The sequence below is a fragment of the Cydia fagiglandana genome, chromosome 21 (assembly GCF_963556715.1).
Source record: "Cydia fagiglandana chromosome 21, ilCydFagi1.1, whole genome shotgun sequence".
In the NCBI taxonomy this organism is placed as follows: domain Eukaryota; kingdom Metazoa; phylum Arthropoda; class Insecta; order Lepidoptera; family Tortricidae; genus Cydia; species Cydia fagiglandana.
In genome coordinates this window covers 15171566-15195402 of record NC_085952.1, presented here as the reverse complement: position 1 = coordinate 15195402, position 23837 = coordinate 15171566, and the positions used below count along the sequence as shown (strand labels likewise).

Genomic DNA, 23837 nt, shown 5'->3' with positions numbered 1-23837 from the left:
TAATAGTATAGTACACGGTAGGTCACTGGAGGAGCTGCAGTTTTTTTGTCCAAATAATATTGGCATATTTGGCCAGGCTGTATCGAAGTGAGCGCTCCCAAGGTGATCTTCTCTGCACTCTGCACTGATTGTTCGGGATTGCGACTTCCAAACCGGCTCTGGCCCGTTTCGGCGGCAGAGCCTTCTTTGGCTTTCACTCGAGACAATGGACTTTATTTGCATTATGTCTTCAATCATGATGAACTATCGGGTCGGAAGTGGCAACGGTGACATTGACATTGCCGATAAAACGTTGCTAATTCTGCAACCTTGGCATCGAAATCGAGCGTAAACACCAGCTCAGCTTAGTCACCGCGAAAAGCTTTCATGGGTTCATTGCCCATAAATCGTCTTCTGATTCCATATGCTGTATAGGAAGTGAAGGTTTTATTTTTAGAGTTTGACGCTCCCACGCGGCGCGCGCGCCGGCGGCGCCGGCAGTGCTGCCCCGGACCGCGCCACAGACGGACGACGCGACTCGCGGCTATCGTAGCGCCCTCCGAATTTCGAAACAGTCGAGTGTCAGTGATAACTTTGATACGGATTCGCCAATCGCGAGCGTCGACGCTCGTCTTGATAAGAAGGTAGCTAGTCGAGTGCGGAATCGAAAATTTTCAGAGTGCAACACGGGATTCTGTTTCTATAATTACATTACCCTTGTGTAAGTGAGTGCGATGAGGCCGAAGGACGAAACGGACGCGAAAGTCCAGACGGGGACTTTCATCCTGTCCGAGAAGATCGACGACACCAAGTCGAGGAAGAACGAGAAGGATTTGAAGAAGGAGATGAAGCGTTTGGAGAAGGAGAAGCAGGAGCGCGAAAAGCGCGAAAAGAAGGCTCGCGAAAAGGAAAAGGAACGTGAGAAACAAGCTAAGAAAGGTCAGCAATATAAACATTTCTACTTAGGATCTAATTGAAAACAGGTTTGAGTTTATCATTAGCGTTATCGTGATGTCATCTTTTGGAGGTTACGAGATAAGTGCGATTGACGTCGGACAATAAAATTGTGCGGTTTTATTGCTAAATAAAAGCGCGCAGCCGAATCGAGGCAGCGGTTACATCATTAACTGACCTTGGTGCGCTCATCGCACATTCTTGCTGGTTACTCATTGGGCTAGCAAAATTAAAGTCAATAGAGCAACCCGGAGTCGTCGCGCGTGTTGTCCCCGAGCTATGAGTAATCATAATAGTTCATGAGCTTATTAAAACTACGAAGTCAATAATTTCAACTCCTCTTTTGCAGAGGCTTCTAAACGGATTACTCGTTAAGCTATCAATAAGTCAAATAAAGTGTAGATTACAGATATGTCTTTACGTATGCAATCTTTGATTATTTTTAGGTACCTATGTAATAAAATGTTCCAAACAACATTGCGTCACCTTTTATACAAACAAAGACTTCAAACCATTCAAAATCACATCATAAGTGTTGAATATTCATGTTGTAATGGTGTCGTTAAGAACTATTAAAGTAATGGCTTTATTTCTGCTCGGAATCGGATCGTTTGAACAGTCTAGAGTTTGCTAATGGAGCAATTAGTGTTCGATAGGCTGTTTGTCCAATCGACTCCTTCTATCTCATGTCTTGAACTTATTCCGGTTGCATCTCTTCCTGTCTCGGCCATATGGAGATATCCCTCCCTCCCTCCTTAGGTACTGTTTCAGGAATTTGTGTCCTCTTTTCCGGCTTTTTTTCCCATCGCTTTTTCTTTGGCGTCCTCTTTTTAAAAACACTGACTTTGTTATACCTCGCGTTATCTCCGGCATTTCTTGAGTCTCGTCGGCTTCGTGGAATTGAAATCTAGATCAGGAGATGTTGGCAACACCTCGACGTTTCTCGGCATGCGCGTTACCTATATTCTATTTTCGAAAGTTTACTACTATTTCACCTCAATGCTCTATGAAGAATCGTCTGTAATTTTATCTGGACATTTCGCGATAAAATTTTGGGTGACATTGGTGTATTGACAGCCGAGTTTTATTTATGATTACAATGGTTACAGTCTGCCAATTTGATTCCTGGGCCACTATAGAACCATGTCATATATGTAAATCAATTTGACGAATTGAAAGTTAAATCTTTGAATCTATTTAAGTGTACGGTGTCTGATTATTGTTATTGCACACAAAAAAATCACAGCGATTGCATGACATGTTAAATAATCCTCGCTGATTGCTTGCATTCGTCATGGACCATTCAATTTCACGTTCTCCCGTATTTATAAATTGTAATGCGGTTTCTCCTTCAATCATCTCGCCGCGTGACCAGCTGCGGGTTGTAAATATCTTTATTTATGCCGCTTTACAAACAAAAGGCCCCGGCTGTCACGATTCTGCCTGCATTTAAACGAGGTAAGGAGAAACTGCATCGCATTCGCTACTGATCTGGTCATTCGCGTACAGCACAGAGACAAAGTACAGGTGACCACAGTATAAGGTACCCTAGAAGGTTCTAATTATACTGTGTAATATTAGAAGAGAGTGTGTCAAGATTTTCTCAGTAATTGGAGTCTTAGAGAAGGAACACTCCTTCCATCGACTTGTAAAGAATCGGAAACGCCGATGTGACATTCCCGGAGTTGCGAACAATTCATATGCTATGGTAAATGTGGCGGGGTGTATGTCTGTTTGCCACCTAAATAGTATATTCGTTTGACTATTGAATGCACATATTTCCGTTTGTGCCGGAACAACAAGGTCTTTGTTTACCAGTGTTTTCTTTTCCAATTAGCAATGTAGCTTTCTGGGTTAACTGCTTGAATAATTCTGCTTTCATAGTCATACATATGTGTCTAACTAATCTAATTGGAATTGTATAGTATTCCCACAGTGGTTTTCTATTACGGCATTGTTTGCCGTTGTCATTGTTTACTTACTTAATCTTCACTCAACCTTGGTCAACGGCTCCAGATTAATTTATTCCCGCTAAATAAGCTACCTGATAAAGTTTTCTACTTACTGGCTAATGCTCCAAGTACAGTTTACTGAGTTAACAGCAGAGGTACTTAACCGAGCGAGGTGTACGAAATAATCTGGATCTCTAACTAATCTACACCAATCTATACTATACCCCGCTGCCCGCTATATCATTACGACGATTTGTAATTCAAATATTGTAATCGCCTCGAATTCAATTTTTGGTCTAGTCCTACTTCAAACTGATTGCACTGTATAAAAACTGTAGTCAATTAACTGGAACACTTTACGTGAGTTTATGAGTTTGTGTGTCAACGTGTCTGCGGGACCGGTCTGTTATCTAACACTTGCCATTGAGCAATAGTTTAATAAGGTTCGAGACAGGTTTCGTATCTGCGACCTCAAATTTTTTTACGGGCAATAAAATTCGGTAAAACGTGTTTAAGATATTGCAATTGCTTTATCTCTGCAGAAGTTTTAATTAAGTGTTCTTTATTAGTGTTATTGTCATCTTTTTAGATAGCAGTGGACTACTATAGTTAATTGTGTTGTTTGTCTGTCGTAGAGCTGTCAGCTTGATACAACTAATTGGTTTTGCTATTATATTATCAGAGGAGTTATTGTTAATGTAATCTTCTTGAGTAATAGTGTCGCCATTGTTGTTTACAATCTGTTAATCCGCATAGAATGTTTTTTATTATTATTAACATTTGTAATAATGAGAAATTTACGTGCACATAAGACTAGCGTTTGTTGGTTCAAGTTTTTAATCACATATTGTATAGAAAATGACTTATTGTAATTGACATATTGTATAGAAACTTCAGTCTTGCGAATTCTTTATACTTATTTACACAATTTACACCAAATTCACATCAATTAGAACCTAACAACATTTTATTTCCAGATTAGATTACCTTATGTGATGAGTAGGGATTGCAAACCGGATTGATTTTCAATCCGGCCGGATCCGGCCGGATTTTAGCCTCAATCCGGCGGATCCGGCCGGACCGGATCCGGTTAGGTATAAGGATATTAACGTTAATAAAATGACATATTTTTCAAGTTTTATGCGTTAATATGAGAAACAAAGGGTATTTTTACAAATGTAGTCATAAAACAACAATTTAAAAAGTAATAAGAAATAACTTTTTAACAATAAAATAGAACTAAGTATTAAATTAAAAAGAGTCACATAGTCAAGCTCAAGTTAAAAATAAAATTTGAAATCTAAGTCATTTATTAATTTTATTAATTTTAATCATTCACATTCTGCTCAAATTTATACGTTTACAATAAAAATATAAATTGGATCAGATTCCAAAGCCTGGTAATGGGATAATTGTGGGATGGGAAATGGAACTCCTTGAAAGGACAAGTTTCCGTAACTGTTCTTTTGATGGAATTATTTGTAACTAACGCTGACTTCCATTCTAGTTACAACAAGATATTATACTTTTAACCAAAATTATATGAAATGCGCTCCAATATTATCTTGCTTTCGTTTTTTATCCGTGAAAATAGTTTTATAGCCTAAATCACAAATAAATAAATAATTCATGAATAAATATTTGGGGACAATTTTATACAGATCGACCCCAAACCAAACCAAACCAAGCAAAGCTTGTAATATGGGTACTAGCTAGCTCTAGGTAGTACTACTAGGCGACGATATATATACGTATAGTATATTGATAAATACATGCATATATACATAGAAAACACCCATAACTCAGGAACAAATATCTGTGTTCATCACACAAATAAATACCCTTACCGGTATTCAAACCCAGGACCATCGGCTTCATAGGCAGGGTTACTGAATGGTCACTACTCACTAGGCCAGACCGGTCGTTACAAATGCCTTACATACATTGCATCTCCATCCTTTAATTTTTATTCTAATTATTTAAATAATCGTCGTATCGTGCAGATTCGTACCACTAACATGAAAGAAGAGGAAATGCTCTTCTTTTCTCAATCATCGTCATATTAAATATCTTCTTATTTTAATTAAATTTAGATTTTTTCATTCGTTCTTTATTCTGTTTAACTTCTTTCTTCTATCCGTCGCCTTTATCTCACTTAAAACGCGCAGTGGGTGCTGCGTGCAGTCTTTTATTCTATTTTCCCGGATCCGGTCCGGATCCGGTGATTTCTACCGGATCCGGTAGCTCCTAAAAAGTGCCGGATCCGGCCGGATTACCGGATCCGCCGGACCGGATTGCAATCCCTAGTGATGAGGGAAACGATCATCAAATCGTGTTAGTAAATGCCGTGACTCGAGATTTACCGCTCGACTGCTGCTGAAAACGATCGTTCCAACCACCAAACATCTCTTCAATGTTATGCATCGGTGTATCAGATAAATGGTTCATAATATTTAAATCAACTTGTCTTGTTGTACTCTCAATTATCGCTAGAATCTGGCAATGATAATTAAGGAGGTCTGACCTTTTTCATTAGAGCATTTCCTTCTAAGCTTCTAACCTAAATATCGCTTTCGGCTTTCGTCTTCATTTCCTGTTGTGTGTGTAGGATTTGTGTTTAGTTCTACTAAATATGTGCACTGTTAAATGTGTTTTATGGAAGTGTGTTAACTCTTTTCGTTCCGTGTATTATTGAATGTTACTGTACTTCGCTATTATTATTTATTAGTCGTAAATGAAATGTGCAAACCGCAAAACTCCAGGCAATAAGTGCGGTTGCCTGAGCGATCCGGAAACAATTTAGCAAGAACAGTTTCGTACGGACAATTCATGTCTTCCAAGGTTATATTACTTATGGCAGTTTCAGAAGATAATTAATTAGACAGTTGTATGTATGTAGAATAACAGAGTACCATCAGGAGAAATATTTTTGGCCCTTTTGTGTTATCTATTTTCTTGGGAATTTGGTGTAACGGAACTTAGATGCAACTTGCTTTGAATCTTTTTCACATCGACATCATCATCATTATGTTATTACTACTTAGGTACTACCTATCCTGATATAGCCCTTTCTTCTCTATCTTTGTCAGTTATTATTTATCGCATCTGGTCATCAGAACGCATGTCACATAACATAGAGTTTCCAAATTCAGAAATATAAAAGGATATGAAATATCATTGCATACAATTGTACCTAATGTATATTTTACGCCAAATAAATATTTTATATTCTATTTTCAATTGAAGAAATGAGAAACTAATATGAAGCTATGAAACGTTCGGCTTTGGTATCAGCTGTAGCGGAGGTCTTTAATTAGGGTCATTTCATTCATCACTCAGTTCACAGACGGAGACACAAATTAAAATGCAAATATAGCTATTATAAACTGTTCTGACTTTGAACTCCAGACAGAACAAGTTTAAGTTTACACCCATTCAGCACTATACTGATTGCTGATACGATTTTTACCGTGGTGCGGATTAGACGGATGATAATTTGCAGACCTTATTTATATGCAATAAGGTTTACGTATGGTCAGTTAACTGGATAGAACTGTTCGTAGACCTTTGGTATTATGGCGGCGGCAAAAAGTGTGATCGATCAATCACAGTCGCCGACCGTCTGCGCCGATCGACGCATAAGTACCAACACTAACCTATTACTAACTCCAGTTGAACACGGTCATAAACCTTTGGTCGATGGTGGCTTTTCAGTTAGTAGGCATGAATTTATACTTATACGTATAGTTTCGTTCAGATTGCTCACCAATCAACATCTGAAAGTCTTGTTCAGACTTATGATGTATGTCTGTATTTGTATATATAAATATGTACGATATTAAAATAAGAAGTAGAGTCGGACCAAGTTAGTTCTGCAACTGCATGGCATTTGTAATGACAATATGTAATACGAAGTTTATAATGACACTTCCTTACTTTGTTCTGTTCAAAGTCAGCTCAGACGTACTGTAAACAGCAGACCAACCTGTGACCAATCAAAGTTCTGTCTCTGTTCAAAGTAAGGATGTAAACGGAACGCGCGGGCGCCGCTCCCGTGTCCACTGCGCTTGCGCGGTGAAACCTCGCTTCCTCCTTTCTACTAGCACGACGGGAACTCGTCGTTTCCGTCCACGGTTAAACTCACTTTTCCTTTTAATATAACTTCAGCTATGTAAGGACAAATATTTCTGCCATAATCACTAGCCTTGCTCTGCGGAGGGCCTACCGCGGAACACTTAATTCTAAATTTCTACAGACGCAGACGTCTCTATCACTCTTTCGTATTCGAGCGATAATTAGGCAAATAACGAAATGTCGAATTTCGTGTTTCGCGGTAGGCCTAGGGATTGCAATCCGGATTATTCGAACTTCGAAAATCCGGATAATCCGCCAATTTTTCAATCCGTTTCTAAATCCGGATTTTTAAACCCAAATCCGAATTTTCGGATTTTTTGTTAAACTATTATACAATTGCCTTTTGCACCGTTAAAATGTTCTGATTACTGCAAATACGCGTCAAGCGGGTAGAGGGGGGTTCCCTGGCTCACTCACTGGCCTTGGGCCTTGAACAGCCTCATAACAAGCGCGGTGTCTGTGTGACTTCACGTTAAACTGAGTGTTCGATGTTAGGCTCCGGCGTCACCGTGGCTTGGCTTTTCCGCGCGCGGCAGGCTCGGGCAACAAAAGCCGGGTACTGACTGAGCGAGCAGCCCCGCGAGTCAGCCTCGGACGAATGCCGCGCGAGGCAGCCTCTGTCAGTAGGATTTGTTGCACGAGGCTGCCGCGCGCGGAAAAGCCCTCTAGTCCTCTATTAGTATAATCGGGACATTTTGCATCCCATAAACGTCTATATTCACCATATAGTTGTATCAATTTAAGGCACTGTTCTTTATCCATGGCGCTAACATGCGGCGAACAAGCGAGGCAAAACACAACCGTCTTGAGTGAGCGCGGCAAACTTACTGAGGTGCCTTTGAGCATGGACAAAAAACCGACAACGCTCGGCTCGGGCCGAGGCGCGCTCGGCCGAGGCCGGACATGCGTTTTCCTCGGGCGAGGCACGTCCTGACTGACCGAGGATTTGCCTCGCGAGGCTGCTCGCTCAGTCAGTACCCTGCTAAAAGGGCATCTACGTGTTGGCTTGTGCTCCGCGCACGCCTCCCAAAGGTCCGAGTCATCATTGTCCCGTGAAAGATATACAAATAATTTATGTTAAAAAAAAATCAAATCTTTTATTGCCAAGTGCAAGATGTGGAAGAGATTCTGTACAATCCCATATCGCAATGAATTTCAAATAGTCCAGAGTCACCCAATTAGAAACAGTGACATGGTTTCTCAATTACAGAAATAATCACATAATAAAAAAAAACCTTTCTGAATAAAATGCCCTACGAGGCGCCAACATATTATTGCTCCATACCAGGTGCCCACGAGGAACCCGGGAGATTTTAACCACGCATTTCCGAGGCCAAAAGAAGGAAAATATATTAAAAAAGATTACGTCAATTTCGCGAAAAAAAGATCTTTTTTCGATTTATTTGTACGTATTTGTAGATAAAATATAAATGCTATTTATTTGTAAAACTATCACTCAATGTTTTTTTTTTTTGTAAAACCTAGTTTTTGCAAAGTACTTGTCACTTTTTTACATTCTATCAATAAGGATATTTGGACTAGGTCCCATAGTAACAACATCGCCATCAAAAAAACATTTTACACTAAGTAACAATTAAAAAAATGTTTTTTTTAGCTGGCTGGTGGGACTCTGAAACTAGGCGAATTCCAAAACAGTTTATAGGACATTTTAGTCTTTAAATATTGATCAGGAACACACTGTCAAAATCTCTCGGGTTCCTCGTGGGCATGTTGTACGAGTATATTATTTTCTTAATGGCGATTGTGCAATCTGCCACAGTTTTACGAATTTTTATAGATGTATAAAAATTCGATGGTGTCACCCCTAAATGGGTGACACCCGGGGCGGGCCGCCCCCATCTAGCTACGCCACTGCATAAGACTATTACAGTAAATAAAAAGACTTATTTCTTATTAGAAAGTCGTTTTTTTTAATTTATTCCTTGGTACCAAGAAAACATTCCCTAAATCCGGATTTTATCCGAAGTTCGGATTTCGGCGTGAAAATTATCCGAAAATCCGGATTTTGTAAAATAGATTCGGATTTGCAATCCCTAGGTAGGCCCTCTGTTACCATAATTACTTATTTAAATGTCAAAACTACACTAATCCCTACACTCTAAAAAAAATTTGGTTGGGCCTATCAATATCTTAATGGTCGTAATCAAGCATCTTGATTCCATACGAGCCTAACAAGAAAAACACATCAAACAAGGTAATTCTGATTGCTATTACTATTGTTAGGTAACTGAACCAATTAAGATCTTGTTCAATATTTACACGAAAAATAATTATGCTAACTAATTGATCCTAGTAAGATCAACTAAGGGCTTGATAATTAAAACAAACAAGTTAGTTTAACTAAGATGTAAATCAATGTTAACATGAAGAATTACTGTATTAACTATTTGACCCAAATAAGTTCAACTAAGAACATGATTACACCGACTTATGGCGTATTAGCCTGAACTAAGATATTGGTCAATTTGAATCTTAATTGTTTAATCATTTCAACTAAGATGTAAATCAATGTTAACATGAAGAATTACTGTATTAACTATTTGACCCAAATAAGTTCAACTAAGAACATGATTACACCGACTTATGGCGTATTAGCCTGAACTAAGATATTGGTCAATTTGAATCTTAATTGTTTAATCATTTCAACTAAGATGTAAATCAATGTTAACATGAAGAATTACTGTATTAACTATTTGACCCAAATAAGTTCAACTAATAACATGATCACACCGACTTATGCATCTTATTAGCCTGAACTAAGATATTGTTCAACTTGAATCTTAATTGGTTAATCATTTCAACTATGAAGCTTGTTTAGTACAATACCATTCTTGTTCAATTGTATTATGACTTACTTTGTCGCATTTACTAAAACATTTCTTTCAGATCTCTAGTTTTTATACGTGCCGTGCTGAATAATGCTGGTCCTCGTTATTATTCTCAAAGCATTAGTCTTAAATACTAAAATATACATTATACATTTATTTCAGATTTTTGGGCGATCAGCTTAGACCGGTTTAGCTTTACAAACACGGAAGGAGGCGTGCTTGTGAAATGTGAAGCCATATCGGCCTAGGCCGATCCTCAAAAAGATCTGAAATAAATCTGTAATCTGTATTACCTACTTAGTATTTAAGACTAATGCGAGTACGAGGACCAGCATTTATTCAGCACGGCGCGTATAAAAACTGGCACAAAGGAAATTTATCAAATTTAAACGAATAAGTACTGAATAAAATATAACAACAAAGAAAGGGATAAAACATAATTAAACTAAATCAAGCCCGTAGAGTTTTATAAAAAGGGGGTAAATGAATAAAACAAAAAAATATTATAATAAGATGTTATTTATTCATTTAATCATTTTGAAAGTAAACGTTTTGCATTTAAATTCACAAGCACGGATCCGTGTCTAAGCATACGAGGGGTTAACACTCGTTCGATGGTCCAATCACGTTCACACTTGTTGGTCTATCCAAGCACACTACACTCACAGTGTCACTACGCGAGTTTGATTCGGATGTCACTGGTTGTTTTTTAGTCAAACAAATCACAAGATTCCACACATTTGACAGTTTAAAAACCCATCTTCACGATTAAAATTGTTGTATTTATGAATTAAGGGTTCTCTTACTAATCTTGGTATATAGCGGCGTGCTGTTGAAATGACCTTGGGACTATGCAGCTCGATCCAGTGATTTATACCCGACTCAAGGTGACACTGAGCAATAGCTGACTTGCGAGCGTCATTGTTCTTGACCGCAGCGATGTGGTCTTTATTCTGCAGGCAATAGTGCGTTTGGTATGCCCACTGTACGAACTACCACAACTGCAATCAACTTTCTACACACCAGGTTTTTCCAGAGGAACAAGTAATTGAATGAGCTTAACGCAACTGCATGGTACCGAGACTGACTGCTCGGTCGCACGCGCCACGAGAGGGGCGCGGGCGGGGCGGAGAGCGGGTGTACAGGCGATCCCCCTACTTATCTCTTGATTGATCGGATTAACCGATTATTTAATTTAATTATTAAGAAAATCGATTTAACAAATAATTCTTAGTAGAATGGAATATTAGTTTCGTAATCAATACAATAACTTGATCATAATGGGATTGAGTGTTTTATCTTCGTTGTTCTAAATATTATATGTTTAGTTGATTCAACTAGCAAACCTTATGTAAATCAACAAAGACAAAATAACCAAATAAACTATTAAAATGTTCGTAACGATTAACATATTTATCTGTTTTAATTAAATTGTTAAGGATTGAATTAACCTACGTTACATAATTATGCCAACAAGTTAATAATAGATGCAAAGTATACAATTGTTAGGATTAATAACATACCTACTTTATTAGTTCAATCACAGATACACTTATTGTTTTAAGTAATCAGCTTTCTTTGATTTATATAAGATCGTTATTGTTGTAATTAACTTAACGTCAACTAAGAGAAAACTGCTCTTAGTTGGTCTTCATTTTTTAGAGTGTACAACAACTGCCTTTGTTGTTTGAAAATAAATTGTTTTAGGTGATAAAAGAAAAATGTGTGGTCTATCCTGTCATAAGCACTTATGTTCTGTCGAAAAGCGCAAAATTATCAGCTCTGACAAAATGTTATTTATAGAGATATTAAAGCGTGTCATGCGTGTAGCGGGCTTCGTTGTGTAAGATATTATTGCAAATGACTGTCACCAAATAAACCTACTCTCGAACTTTGGCCCTTCTTATTCATCAACTAATTTTCATATTTTTTTATAGTTCTTTGACAATTCATAAACCTAATTGCAAAGACTAGGTCCAGCCTGTTAGTACCATATACATCTGTGTAAGACAAACAGCCGCATGCCACAGTTGACGATGTTTTCCCGGCGGTTCTACAGAACATTTACAAGCATTTAGAAGCATTTGCACAGACGCGCGTAAATACGGAATATACGGATGCCCGCGGGTGGTCCAACTGACCAATAATCTCAATTTGTTCCGTGGAAATTATGCAATGTACGCGTGGGAATTATTTCATGGTATCGAATCTAAATAAACCAATCGTCATATTATTTATTTGTAAAATTGTAGTTGCCTAATCTGGTCTGAATTGACCTGATTTTGTAAGCATACATAAGTATACATACACATACATGCATTAATTTGCAGCTAGTTTTTCTTTCTAGTGCTCTTTCTAGTTTTTTTTTAAATATCCTCTTTGATGCTTTGGAAATGATAAGAATAATTTTCTCCAATAGGTAGTAGGTACCATGTCCATTAGCTAAAATTAGTATTTGCCAAAAGTTTCCATAAAAAAGGGTTTTCAAGGTCAGGCTGGATAAATTATGCTCATGACAAACGTAACCCACATCCCATTACTAGGCACGCACACTTTCAAGTGTTAATGATAGTTAATAGTCCCATTACGTCACTACATTAGGTCACTATTCCAGAATTAAATAGAACACTTGAAAATTCCAAAAAAATCCCGATTAGTCATTCTAAGAATACCGGCTACGCTTTAATTGATCATCGGCGAACCTTTTTCGCATACACTTAAGGTTTATAAATTGTGCGTGAATTATGTTAGGATTGTTGGGTGAATGACGGGCTATTTCTGCCCGGCCACAGGTCACGGAGCATGAAACACGCGGCCGATATTCTTGGTCTTCGCTGGCGCCACAATTACAGTGGAGTTGGGATTTTTAATGTATATCAGCCCTATGCTTTGCTTCTGCCTCAAGATTTGGTAAAGTGAACATAACAACCGGCGAATCGAATTCAAAAAGGAACAAGTACTATTACATCGTTGGAAACGTAGACAAATTTAAAAAAAAAACCGGGCAAGTGCGAGTCGGACTCGCGCACGAAGGGTTCCGTACCATAATGAAAAAAAAAACGGTCACCCATCCAAGTACTGACCACTCCCGACGTTGCTTAACTTTGGTCAAAAATCACGTTTGTTATATGGGAGCCCCATTTAAATCTTTATTTTATTCTTTTTTTAGTATTTGTTGTTATAGCGGCAACAGAAATACATCATCTGTGAAAATTTCAACTTTCTAGCTATCACGGTTCGTGAGATACAGCCTGGTGACAGACGGACGGACGGACGGACGGACGGACAGCGAAGTCTTAGTAATAGGGTCCCGTTTTACCCTTTGGGTACGGAACCCTAAAAATTGGTATTTTGAGTTCTTTATTTTCAAAATCGACAAACATGTGACAAGCCTTCAAATTTGAGCCAAATATTTTAACCCTGATATTGATTGACTCTCTAGAAGTTTCAATTTCGATAACCCTAATATTATGTGGTTGCATTCCCTATTGACTGACTGTTTACACACAAAAATCAACGCCTGCGTCCCTACTTTCATCACCTGCTCCACGTGCTTACTTTATAGTTTATTTAGTTGAACTTGTATGTGTCTTTTCTTATTCAATATTGTTCCTATTCGTGAGTTAGCCGCAACCTTCACCTTGTCAGGTTCGGCGTGAGAGGGACGGAAGTCTGCGACTAATCGCAGTCACGCAACGCGTGAACAATGGCTCCAACTATAAGTTGGTGAGAAGCATTTCATAAAAAAAATGATTGGCAAGTAGCTTTATTTATCGAGACTATTGTTACGTCGTAGAAAACAAGCCAGAACAGCAACCTGTTGAAGTGACGAAAGTAGCGTGGAAACGACACCGACTATAATCATTAGTATTAGAAGAGATAGACAAAGGTTTTAATACCTATTTGTTCGCTGTTGCTATTGCTGTGGTATCCAAGTAACTCCGGGGTAGTTCGCGGGTAGGGCTATTTGACTTTTACTTTCCCCTTTTAACAGTTACGGTGTTACGGTGGCTAAAGTGGCAGTGTTACTTTACATAAGATGTACACAAGAAACGATTAAACAAGTCAAACATACTCAAGTACCTACCAGTATGCAGAAAGCTAATTTAATTAAAGCCTAGCTGTGGAAACTGTTGTTAGTTGACTTAGTTTATTGAAGTGACAACATACATCAATGGAATACATAATGTGTAAAAGAAGTATAAATTCAAAATTTTGATTAGCCAGTTATTACAACACTCCCCCGTAATCAAAATAAGCCTATACCTTTCACACAATTCTGATGCTTTGTACGAGCTAACGGCTTAGTTAGTACATCTGCCCACATCTCCAAAGTAGGAGTGTAAATGACATTAACAATATTGTCATTTAATAAATCACGTATGAAGTAGAATCTGGTATCTATGTGCTTGGTTCTGTTATGGTGGACTGGATTCAGTGCCAGTTTTTGAGCAGACTGTGAATCATTATAAATTGGTATAGTTGTCAACTTACCAGTAAGTTCAAACATCAACCGCCTCAGAAACACAGCATCCTTCGCCGCACTCGACAAGCTCATAAATTCCGCTTCACTTGATGAAAGGGCAATGGTGGACTGCTTCTTACTCTCCCAAGAGATGGCGCCACCGGCCATGGTGAAGAAAAATCCTGTGTAGGAACGACGGTCTACAGGACAGTTGGCCCAATCTGCATCTGCATAACCATGTAGACATCCACCGCCTTTCCTGTAAATAATGCCCAAATCGATAGTGCCTTTTAAATACTGCAACACTCGCTTTGCGGCAATCCAATGGCTTTTGTCATATTTAGTGTTAAATTGACTTAAATACGATGTCGCATGAGCGATATCTGGTCTCGTATTTACAGCCAAAAACATCAGTGACCCTATTAATTGCTGATAAGGATATAACGAAGAATTGTTTACATTACCATCTTCACACGGCAACAACTTCTTTGCTTCCAATGGCGTAGGTGCAGACTTGCAATCCGACATATTAAACTTTCGCAACAAATCCTTAATGTAAGTTTCTTGAGATAATTTAATCTCATTAGGTTTGCTACTAATATTCAAACCTAAATAATAACTCAACGGGCCTAGCACTTTTAAGCTAAAATAATTCTTTAAGTCAGTTATGACGTTGTCTAACGTTTTATTTTCTGTATAGAATATGACAATGTCATCGACATGGAAGGCGAGTATTATAGACTCGGTACCAACCTTCTTAGTATAAACGCATGCTTCAGAAGGAGTTTGTTTGAAACCTAAACGGTTTAAAATTTCGGTTAATTTTTTAAACCAAGCCCTCGGTGCTTGTTTGAGGCCATAAAGCGAACGCTTTAGTAGGCATACTTTACCTTCTTGTCCAGGTTTAGCAAATCCCTCTGGCTGACTCATATACACCTCCTCCTCCAAATCTCCGTTTAAAAACGCCGTGTCCACATCTAAATGATGCATCTTCATACCTTTTTCAGCAGCCAACGCGAAAAGCATGCGCAGTGAAGAATTACGAACGACTGGAGAGAAAGTTTCAGAATAATCAACACCATAAGTTTGATTAAAGCCTTTGGCTACAAGCCTTGCTTTATATTTAATTACGTCACCATGTGCATTTTTCTTCAGCTTATAGACCCATTTGCAAGGTATGACCTTTTTATCTGGTCTGTTAACGAGAACCCACGTTTCTTTCTCAAGGAGTGATTGGTATTCATCTTGCATAGCTCGATACCACATATCTCTATCTTCTGCATTCATAGCCTGTGAATAGCTTGTAGGTTCATTCATCACCTTAAGGGATGAAGACTTCATGCATACACAATTGGCAGCAGGTTTAGGGTTTCTGGGTCTCAAATTATACCTTGGTTCCACAGCTTCAGTATCATACTCTTCATCTTCTGATGAATGTGCAGAATCATTTTCAATTTGACCAACTTCATTAGTAGCGTTGTGCCACGGTTCTGCAACTTCAGAGTCAGAGTCAATATTTTCTGATACACGTGCAATATCTGGATGAATATGATCTTCATCGGTGACAGTACTTACCTGAGGTGTAAGTTCATTTGAACTATTTGACGAGTTCACTTCTGAACTTAGGAGAAGAGGTATAGGTGCTGGTTCATCTAAATCAACACCAGACCTACTATCTTTACCTTTTAAATCCCGAAAATGGTTTTCAAAGAAAGTTACGTCTCTGCTTTTCACAATTTTTCTGGGATATCTAATGTCCCTAAAATAATAGCTTCGTGGATCTTCTGAATATCCGACGAAAATGTGTTCAGACGCTTTCATGTCCAATTTCTTCCGATGACATTCGGGGACCTGAATAAAAGCTCTACATCCAAAAACGCGTAGATGAGACAAATTTGGTATCTTACCATGCCACATCTCGTACGCCGTCTTCCCTTCGAGAGCACGATGGGGTGATCTATTTTTGAGATACACCGCCGTCTCTACAGCATCTTGCCAATAGGCCTGAGAAAGAGAGCTTTCAGAAAGCATCGATCTGGCTTTCTCTACAATAGAACGATTCGTTCTCTCTGCAACCGAGTTTTGCTGCGGGCTATACGGAACTGTAGTTTGGTGTCGAATTCCTTGACTTTGTAAGTAGTTCGAAAATTCACCATTAACATATTCTTTTCCATTGTCACTCTTCAGTGTCTTGATTTTGGCTCCAGTTTCCCGCTCCACAGATAACTGGAAAATGCAAAACTTATTCTTTACTTCAGCTTTTGAAGAAATAAAGAACACAAAAGTCATACGAGAAAAATCGTCTATAAAAAATAAAATATATTTATTGCCTTGAAATGAAGTTTCAGGCAGGGGACCACAGACATCTGAATGAATAAGTTCCAAAACTGAGGTTGACTTTTTGTGTGAAACCTTTTTAAAGGGTTTTCGACTTTGCTTACCTTCAATGCAGGAGATGCATGGTTCCTTGTCTACCGCTGTGTAGTCGACGCCTACTGCATGACCTTTCTTTAGCTGATCCATTCCAATGCGGCATAGGTGACCTAAACGTCTATGCCAAAGCTTAAAGCTAGAAACATCGGAGTGTGTCTCAAAAGCGGATAATTGACGAGGTGGGTTGACTGTACAGTCTAAAGAATACAGTCCACCACAAACAGAACCATGTAAAATTACATCACCTTTACAGGAAAAAGCATCAGAATCATAAAAGTTACAACCAGTTTTATCAAAAACTATGCTAAAGCCTTTATCAACCGCCTTCTTGACTGAAATAAGATTAGATTTCAAGTTCGGTACGTAAACTACATCCGTAATCTTCTTTATATCAGTATTGTGACCGCTACTGGTAATAGAAATATCTCCAACGCCTGTGCTGGGTAATACTTCACCATTTGCAATGGTCACGGTCCCAGTTGAAGAACCTCTTACGTTTTCCATCCAATCTACTCGTGACGTCATATGTGCGGACGCACCAGAATCAATAAAGAATTTATCATCTTGAAAGCCGTCATTAACATTCAGCGCACATAGAGAATTCTTATGATTAACGGGTTTTCTCTTCTTATCCTTCTTATGGGGACAATCTGGCCGCTTATGTCCTGGCTCCATGCAATCATAACAGACTACTGGCTTCTTTTGTTTCGATTGAGGCTTGATCGGGTTCATTCGGGATCGAAAGGCAGTACTAGGGTTATCTATGCCTGGCTTATTCAATTCATTCAATAATTTCGTCTTAATAAGGTCTACAGTAATGTCTATATTCGAGTTTTCTAAAGCCATTACTAAAGGTGCATATTGAGGACTTAAGCCTCCAAGAAGAATTGCAGCTATTGAAGCATCTTCTATAGTTTTGCCTATATCGGCTAAATCTTGCACAGTTGACATGACAGCATTTATGTAAGTCTCTATATTAGAGTCAAAATCATCAAGGCAGTACCTGTACAGCTTCCGTTCGAGGCTTATACGTCGCCCTAAGCCTTTGTCCTCGTAAGCGGACGCCAGGGCATCCCAAGCTTCTTTGGCTGTCTTACATGATCTTACATGGGTAATAGCCATACCATCTACAGTGAGACATATTTTTGATAACGCCTTTTGATCGTTACGCAACTTCTTCTCAGCTGAGATATTGTTACCTTCAGGGTATCCGATGACGGTCTCCCATAAATCTTCATGTATGAGGTACATACGAATTTTGAACTTCCATGATGAATATCCCTCTCTGTTTATAAGTGGTTTGATTGCACTAAGAGAATTATTTGACATGATTACAGCTGTTTCAATGTCACAACAGAAAATATCGGAAAATTAGTGAACGGTTAAATCTTCACGGATTTTCACAAAACATACACGCACATATTGTAAAAACTTGCCGATTCACTTTTTATACTAGAATACGCAGTTTTAAAACGTGTAAATCTATTTAAATTATAAATTCGTGCTGATAACGTATGTTGTTAGTTGACTTAGTTTATTGAAGTGACAACATACATCAATGGAATACATAATGTGTAAAAGAAGTATAAATTCAAAATTTTGATTAGCCAGTTATTACAACAGAAACATTCATTAGCTTCTGTACTGTGACGAATGCATTTCGGCTGGTGCAGCGAATCGTTCCGCTTGCCATTCGCCTCGGCCGTTCCAAACACCTCTCGTCTCAAAAGTTCATTTCATTTGCTGTCAGAATATTTGAACTTTATTCAGGAGGAAATAAAGTGCAAGTTCATTCGTAACTTAATAAATAACTAAATGAATGAATTCGCAAATAAACCAAATAGATTTGCGGAGCCGCTACGCTCTGTATTTTTAAATCTATTCAAGCCAATGTGTATTATTTGAAAGAAAGAAGGCGCCGAGGCGGAGTGCGTGGAAAACTATGGACGAAAAATAAACACATTTTACTTACGACAGTTCGTTGTTTTCTTCACCGAGATGCCAGACCTTTTCTACTCGTAGGTGTCGGAAATGTTTGATATCCTAAGAAATTTGTTAACTCTGAATTAGGCCAATGATAGTTCTGAAACCTGCACTTCATGAGACAAAGGTATACTCGCGTAAAGGTATGTTTTACACTTTGGTTTGACCACACACATCGGTCTTTGCAATATTCTATACGAATTGTGAGTTAACTGTGTGGATGGCAGTCTACCGTTTCGTACACCGCGGTATGCGGCCCGTCTGCCACCTTCCGCTATAAATAGTGACTTCTCCAGCCGAATTGCCCGCCGCTGGAATGTACAAAACACACCGAACTCTACTTATATCAGTTTATATTCGTGCGCTAATTACCGGAGACCATTTACTTTGGGTGGTCCAACAGTTGCCTAATTTAGGTCACTAGATAAAATCGGTGTCAAACCAATCTTCAATGTGTCTTGTGTCCAGATTTTGAGATGATGTTTCCTCATAACATCTATCCTTTAGCGAACTTTACTGTGTTTTCCGTTACCAGACAGCCAAGTCTTAAATTGACGGTGGAAGCAAGAGACCATCTTTAAATAAAAGTAAACATTCACTTTATCAGTGCATTCCTGAGCGGTATCCACTTTATTTTTAATGTATGATTGCTCCCTGACAGGCCGATAAGAGCGCTATCAGTACGTCCGAACACGTCAGTATCATACAACTCACCGTTTATACAAAAACCAAAGCATTACAACCGAAAATCAATGTGTCTTGGGATATAATTTGTATTTCCCGTTCCCCTTTTCGAACAAGCTGGACTAGATCAAACTTCAAACTTCAAATATTTTATTGCCACAAAAAAAAGACTTACTAACTAATACATACGTACTTAGATATCTATCATTACTTATTTTGAAAGTATATTACGAACAAATTTCACCGTTTACGTACTCGTTTACTTCAGTGATTACTTACTAAGCCGTGCGTCGTGCTCCTTGCGCTATGATCGCCATATCTTTTTATAGATTTGATAGTTTTGATACCTTTTATTATACCTCTAAAGTGTGTGCAACTTTCAACATGTGCTTTATTTACACTGATTAAGATTACGTCTGATTATCCCCTTACTAATTGCACCGCACTTTTGCTCGTCTTGTACAAATAAATTCTGATTCTAAGGTGCGGTCCCCTCAAGGTTACCGTGGTTCAAGGTGAATGACGTCACCAGACGTGCACTCGTGGCTTTGCAGTCCTCTAACTCACCTTGCCCGCTGTGTGTACCCATAATAGCTAAGCGAGCATGTCGCCTCAGGCACCTTAAAATTATAGTTGCTCAACTGCTCACAGAACAAGAAAAGTGCTTATGGATCTCGATCTTATTTTCCTTTTGACTGTATTGGCAGTGGGTTAGTGGCAATAGGGACCGCCACACTAACATCTTTAAATCTCTTTACGTCTCCGTCACAAACTTTTCTTATAATCTCATGGATCCGAGGACTGTGCGTGTGTGAAAAATTATACGTAGGGCACATAATGCAAGTCGTGTTGCAAGTTGCAAGGCAATATACACATGCAGTGTTATTTTAATTTTTTCTTTACATATATGTAGAATAGAATAGAATAGATTTATTCGTAAGCACAAACAATCGGAACAGTACATAGCATAAAAGAAAACACAAAATAAGATTAAAGTGCCACGAAATGGCTCCATCTCAGCATGTTGCTGGTGGCTTCCAGCGCTGATCTTCCGATGAGACCATCAAGTGAGAAGAATCACGGAAGGTAACAGACAAGAAGAAAAAAGACAGAAATAACATACAGTAAACAGTTAGTTAAATAAGAAAAAAGTTACACAGCAAGAAGATACAACATAACGACTATTTACAATTAAGATTAATTAATACAAAAACAAGCATCGTGCTCTAAATCGCTGTATCGATCCGGTCCGACCATATCTTGGCTGAGCATTACGTACTAGTTTGTTCTTACGAGCAGCTACGTGAATAACCCTTGTCGGTCCAACTGCCATGGCTGCAGTAATGGTGCTCGGACGATGAACCGGTGTCCAATCAAGCGTGTAATGGGGCTTCCATCGATTTTGTACAAGACGTTCTTGTTGACTCACGAGTCGCGACGTGATGTTATCATGTTTTGGTAAACTTGGCTGATCTCTCTGGAGGCCTTGGTCACGTTTTCTTCGTATATGAATATGCATTTTTTTTCGAGGTGTGTGATGTTCCGGTAAATGTTTAAAAAAGGAACGAAGGGAAGTCTTATTTGCACAAGGTTGCCTTCATATTACTCCCTCTTTTGGTTCGAAAACAGCTTGAATTAATTTTAAGGGTCAAAGTCAGAGAAGATTTTTGGACTTCATCGATTGCTACGCCTAGAGTAAGATTAAGTTATTGTTTATAGATTTCTCGTCAAAATAGTTTCCGTTCAAGTCAGCAGGAACGCTACAATTAATGTCCGTTTTGCTTACACGTCTGTCAGCTCTAACAAGCCATTGATATCGTTTGTCCCAATCTGTATTTGACCTTTGTGTTTGTTAGAAAGAAAGAGGCATTTTTTTATGAATACGAGGTGTTTATTTATTACATATTGGCAATCGTTTCCGCAACCTCGGATAAACAATTAAACAAATGCCATGTAAATCCGTCCATACATTATACTATAAAAATGTTCCTATGTGACAGGGAATGGGAACCCGGAGGCTTAGTAAATTGTATGAATGCACGCACACGTTTCCTACTTGAGACTTTTACTCTCACTAGTTCGTTTACTTTGCGTATGCCAGCCTGCTTGGACTCTATTTACTACTTAGTAAGGCACAATTTGCTGCAGCAAACTATTGAGCCCTTTGGTGCTGCAAATTGCACTTCGTGATGCGGCTTGTTTACTTAAAGGATTACTCGCACGTGGAATGGTCTGGATGTTATCTTGATCAGTCGTGTATTTTACTTGATAACTGAAGCTTTTTTATTGTTGTTGCTTAAACGCCTCCAACTCTCCAACCTCCAGCTGAATAATCTGAGAAGTGACTCGTTCACAAGCGAATGGTCCTAAATGTTTTGCTGTTTGATGGGCATTTAATGGAATTAGCAAGCTTTTATTAATGTTCTTTACTATCAGGAACAAATAAGAACACAACTTATGTGTAGAATGTAGATATTTTATTGAAATTGATTTATATAAATTGCATTTATTTTGTTTCCAGGTACGTTTGACGTCAGTTTCAGACAAATCACAGTATAACACGGATATATGAGTGAGTATAACGCCATGGCATCAGTCCAAGGCATGACTTATTTATTATCTTACGGTCAACAGAAGTAGCTAAACGTACGAATTCTTCAAAGTTACAGGCACATATAGGTATATAAGCATATTCTCTTGTTCTCTTTACAATATTGTTGTGTTCTGTTCATTTTGAACACCTAGCTACTCCTGCCTTAGGCCAAAATTAGTTCAGTTTAAGGAGTTCGATCCTTGGCATTTAAAGCCCCAAAAAGGTCAAACGCACTTTGTGTTGATATTTTAATTGGCCTGGTGCGTTAGCACGTAACACCTTTATTTAATCATCTATTTGTGTATTTAAATTAAGATAAAATACCTACTATGTATGTAACGTCGTTGAAGCTTAATCATTGTCCAATTAAACCTTAATTAGCTAAGTATATGACGTTATTGGGATACCTGTTTGTGTATCTTACAAACTCTAATACTACTCCAAACTTCAAAACTTGATTGAATGGACACTGCAAAGTAATGTCAAAGGAGTAGTTTTTTTATAAAGTGCCCCGTTTTCTTTGCTCGTAGGTGTAGTATGCGTCTGCAACCTGCAACCACATTTGGTACCGGTTTTTAAGGTCAAAATAAAGGCAGACGTAATAAATATCTTCACGGCTGTTGCGTCAGATTACGCACAAGTTGTATACGGCAAATTATTTTTAGTAGAAGATAGATTATGTAACAAGTTAAAAATCAATGCCGTTGAAATGATTTAAGAATTCAAATTTTCTAATTCATAATATATGTACTTTATTCATGTCGACCTAGCAACAAGCTCGTATTAGAATTGTCCATTGTCCTTACAGTTTTATTTCTCTAAGCGAATTGTCTAATAAACAAGCGAATAACATTAAAATGGGAACGACCGAAAATCCGAATCAATCGATTTTACCAAGTCATGCCGCGATAAGCCTCCCGTGTTGACTTTGCTTTCGCTACTAACAGAACCCTATTCCATTAACGTGGCAGCTATAATTAAATTTGACAGGCGTCGATTAGCTCTTTATAGCCTTGACCCATTATTACAGCGCTTCAAATTAATTTCCTAGAGTTTTTAAGAATTTAGAGAAAACTACGCCAGTTCTCAATCCTTATGGAAACGCATGCGGTTTTTCTTACAAATCGGCCAATAAATGGCCACTGGTAATTGCTACCTATAATTTCCCTAATAACTTGAGTTTGTCTACGCTAAATCTGCACACTAAGTGCTACGTTTAGTATTAGAGCACTGCTACGTCACGTGTAGTCCGTACATTGACACTGCCATTTTTACATTTTTAAATATTTATCAATCCATTTGTAAGAGTGGGAAATCATTTGTCTACACACGAGTTGTGGACAGAATGGAGCCAGGTCTCTGATTGTTGGTCACAACTCGCTCCAATCGGCTTTGTGTTCTGTAATGGATGACTTCTTGTTCGCGGGTTACAATAGCACCGTTGTGCAGCATATTCGTTTAGATTAGCGTAATATGGTACATAGGTGTATACAAATCCCGTATTATGCTATTCTAAGGCTTTGAAATCTCCTACATTAAAACGTTCATACATAAGAAGAGAATCTTATAGAGGCGATGTGGCTTTGCGTAGGTTTCCAAAAATACGGTGTACCCTTGTTTTGCCGACAAACTTTTCATCGAATATTATTTCATCGACAACGATTCATCGAAACGTTAGTACTAGTAGTATTGTTTGGCGTTATTATGTTTCATATACTATTTATTTCAATTTTTCTTACTGCGTAGAAATACTATTCTACGAATATTAATTGATCGCTGATTCGTTTCAAATTATTTCAATTGGCATAACT

At 38.3% G+C, this 23837-nt stretch overlaps 1 protein-coding gene across 1 annotated transcript in view; it reads left to right on the top strand.

Moving 5' to 3' along the window:
• Window positions 1-468: 468 nt before the first annotated feature.
• Window positions 469-23837, top strand: part of LOC134675258 (actin-binding LIM protein 3) — a 115207-nt gene continuing 91838 nt past the window's right edge. The window contains exon 1 of the mRNA XM_063533477.1: window positions 469-918. Within this exon, the coding sequence (XP_063389547.1) occupies window positions 714-918 (205 nt within the window). The 5' untranslated portion in view covers window positions 469-713. The remainder of the gene's footprint in view (window positions 919-23837) is intronic.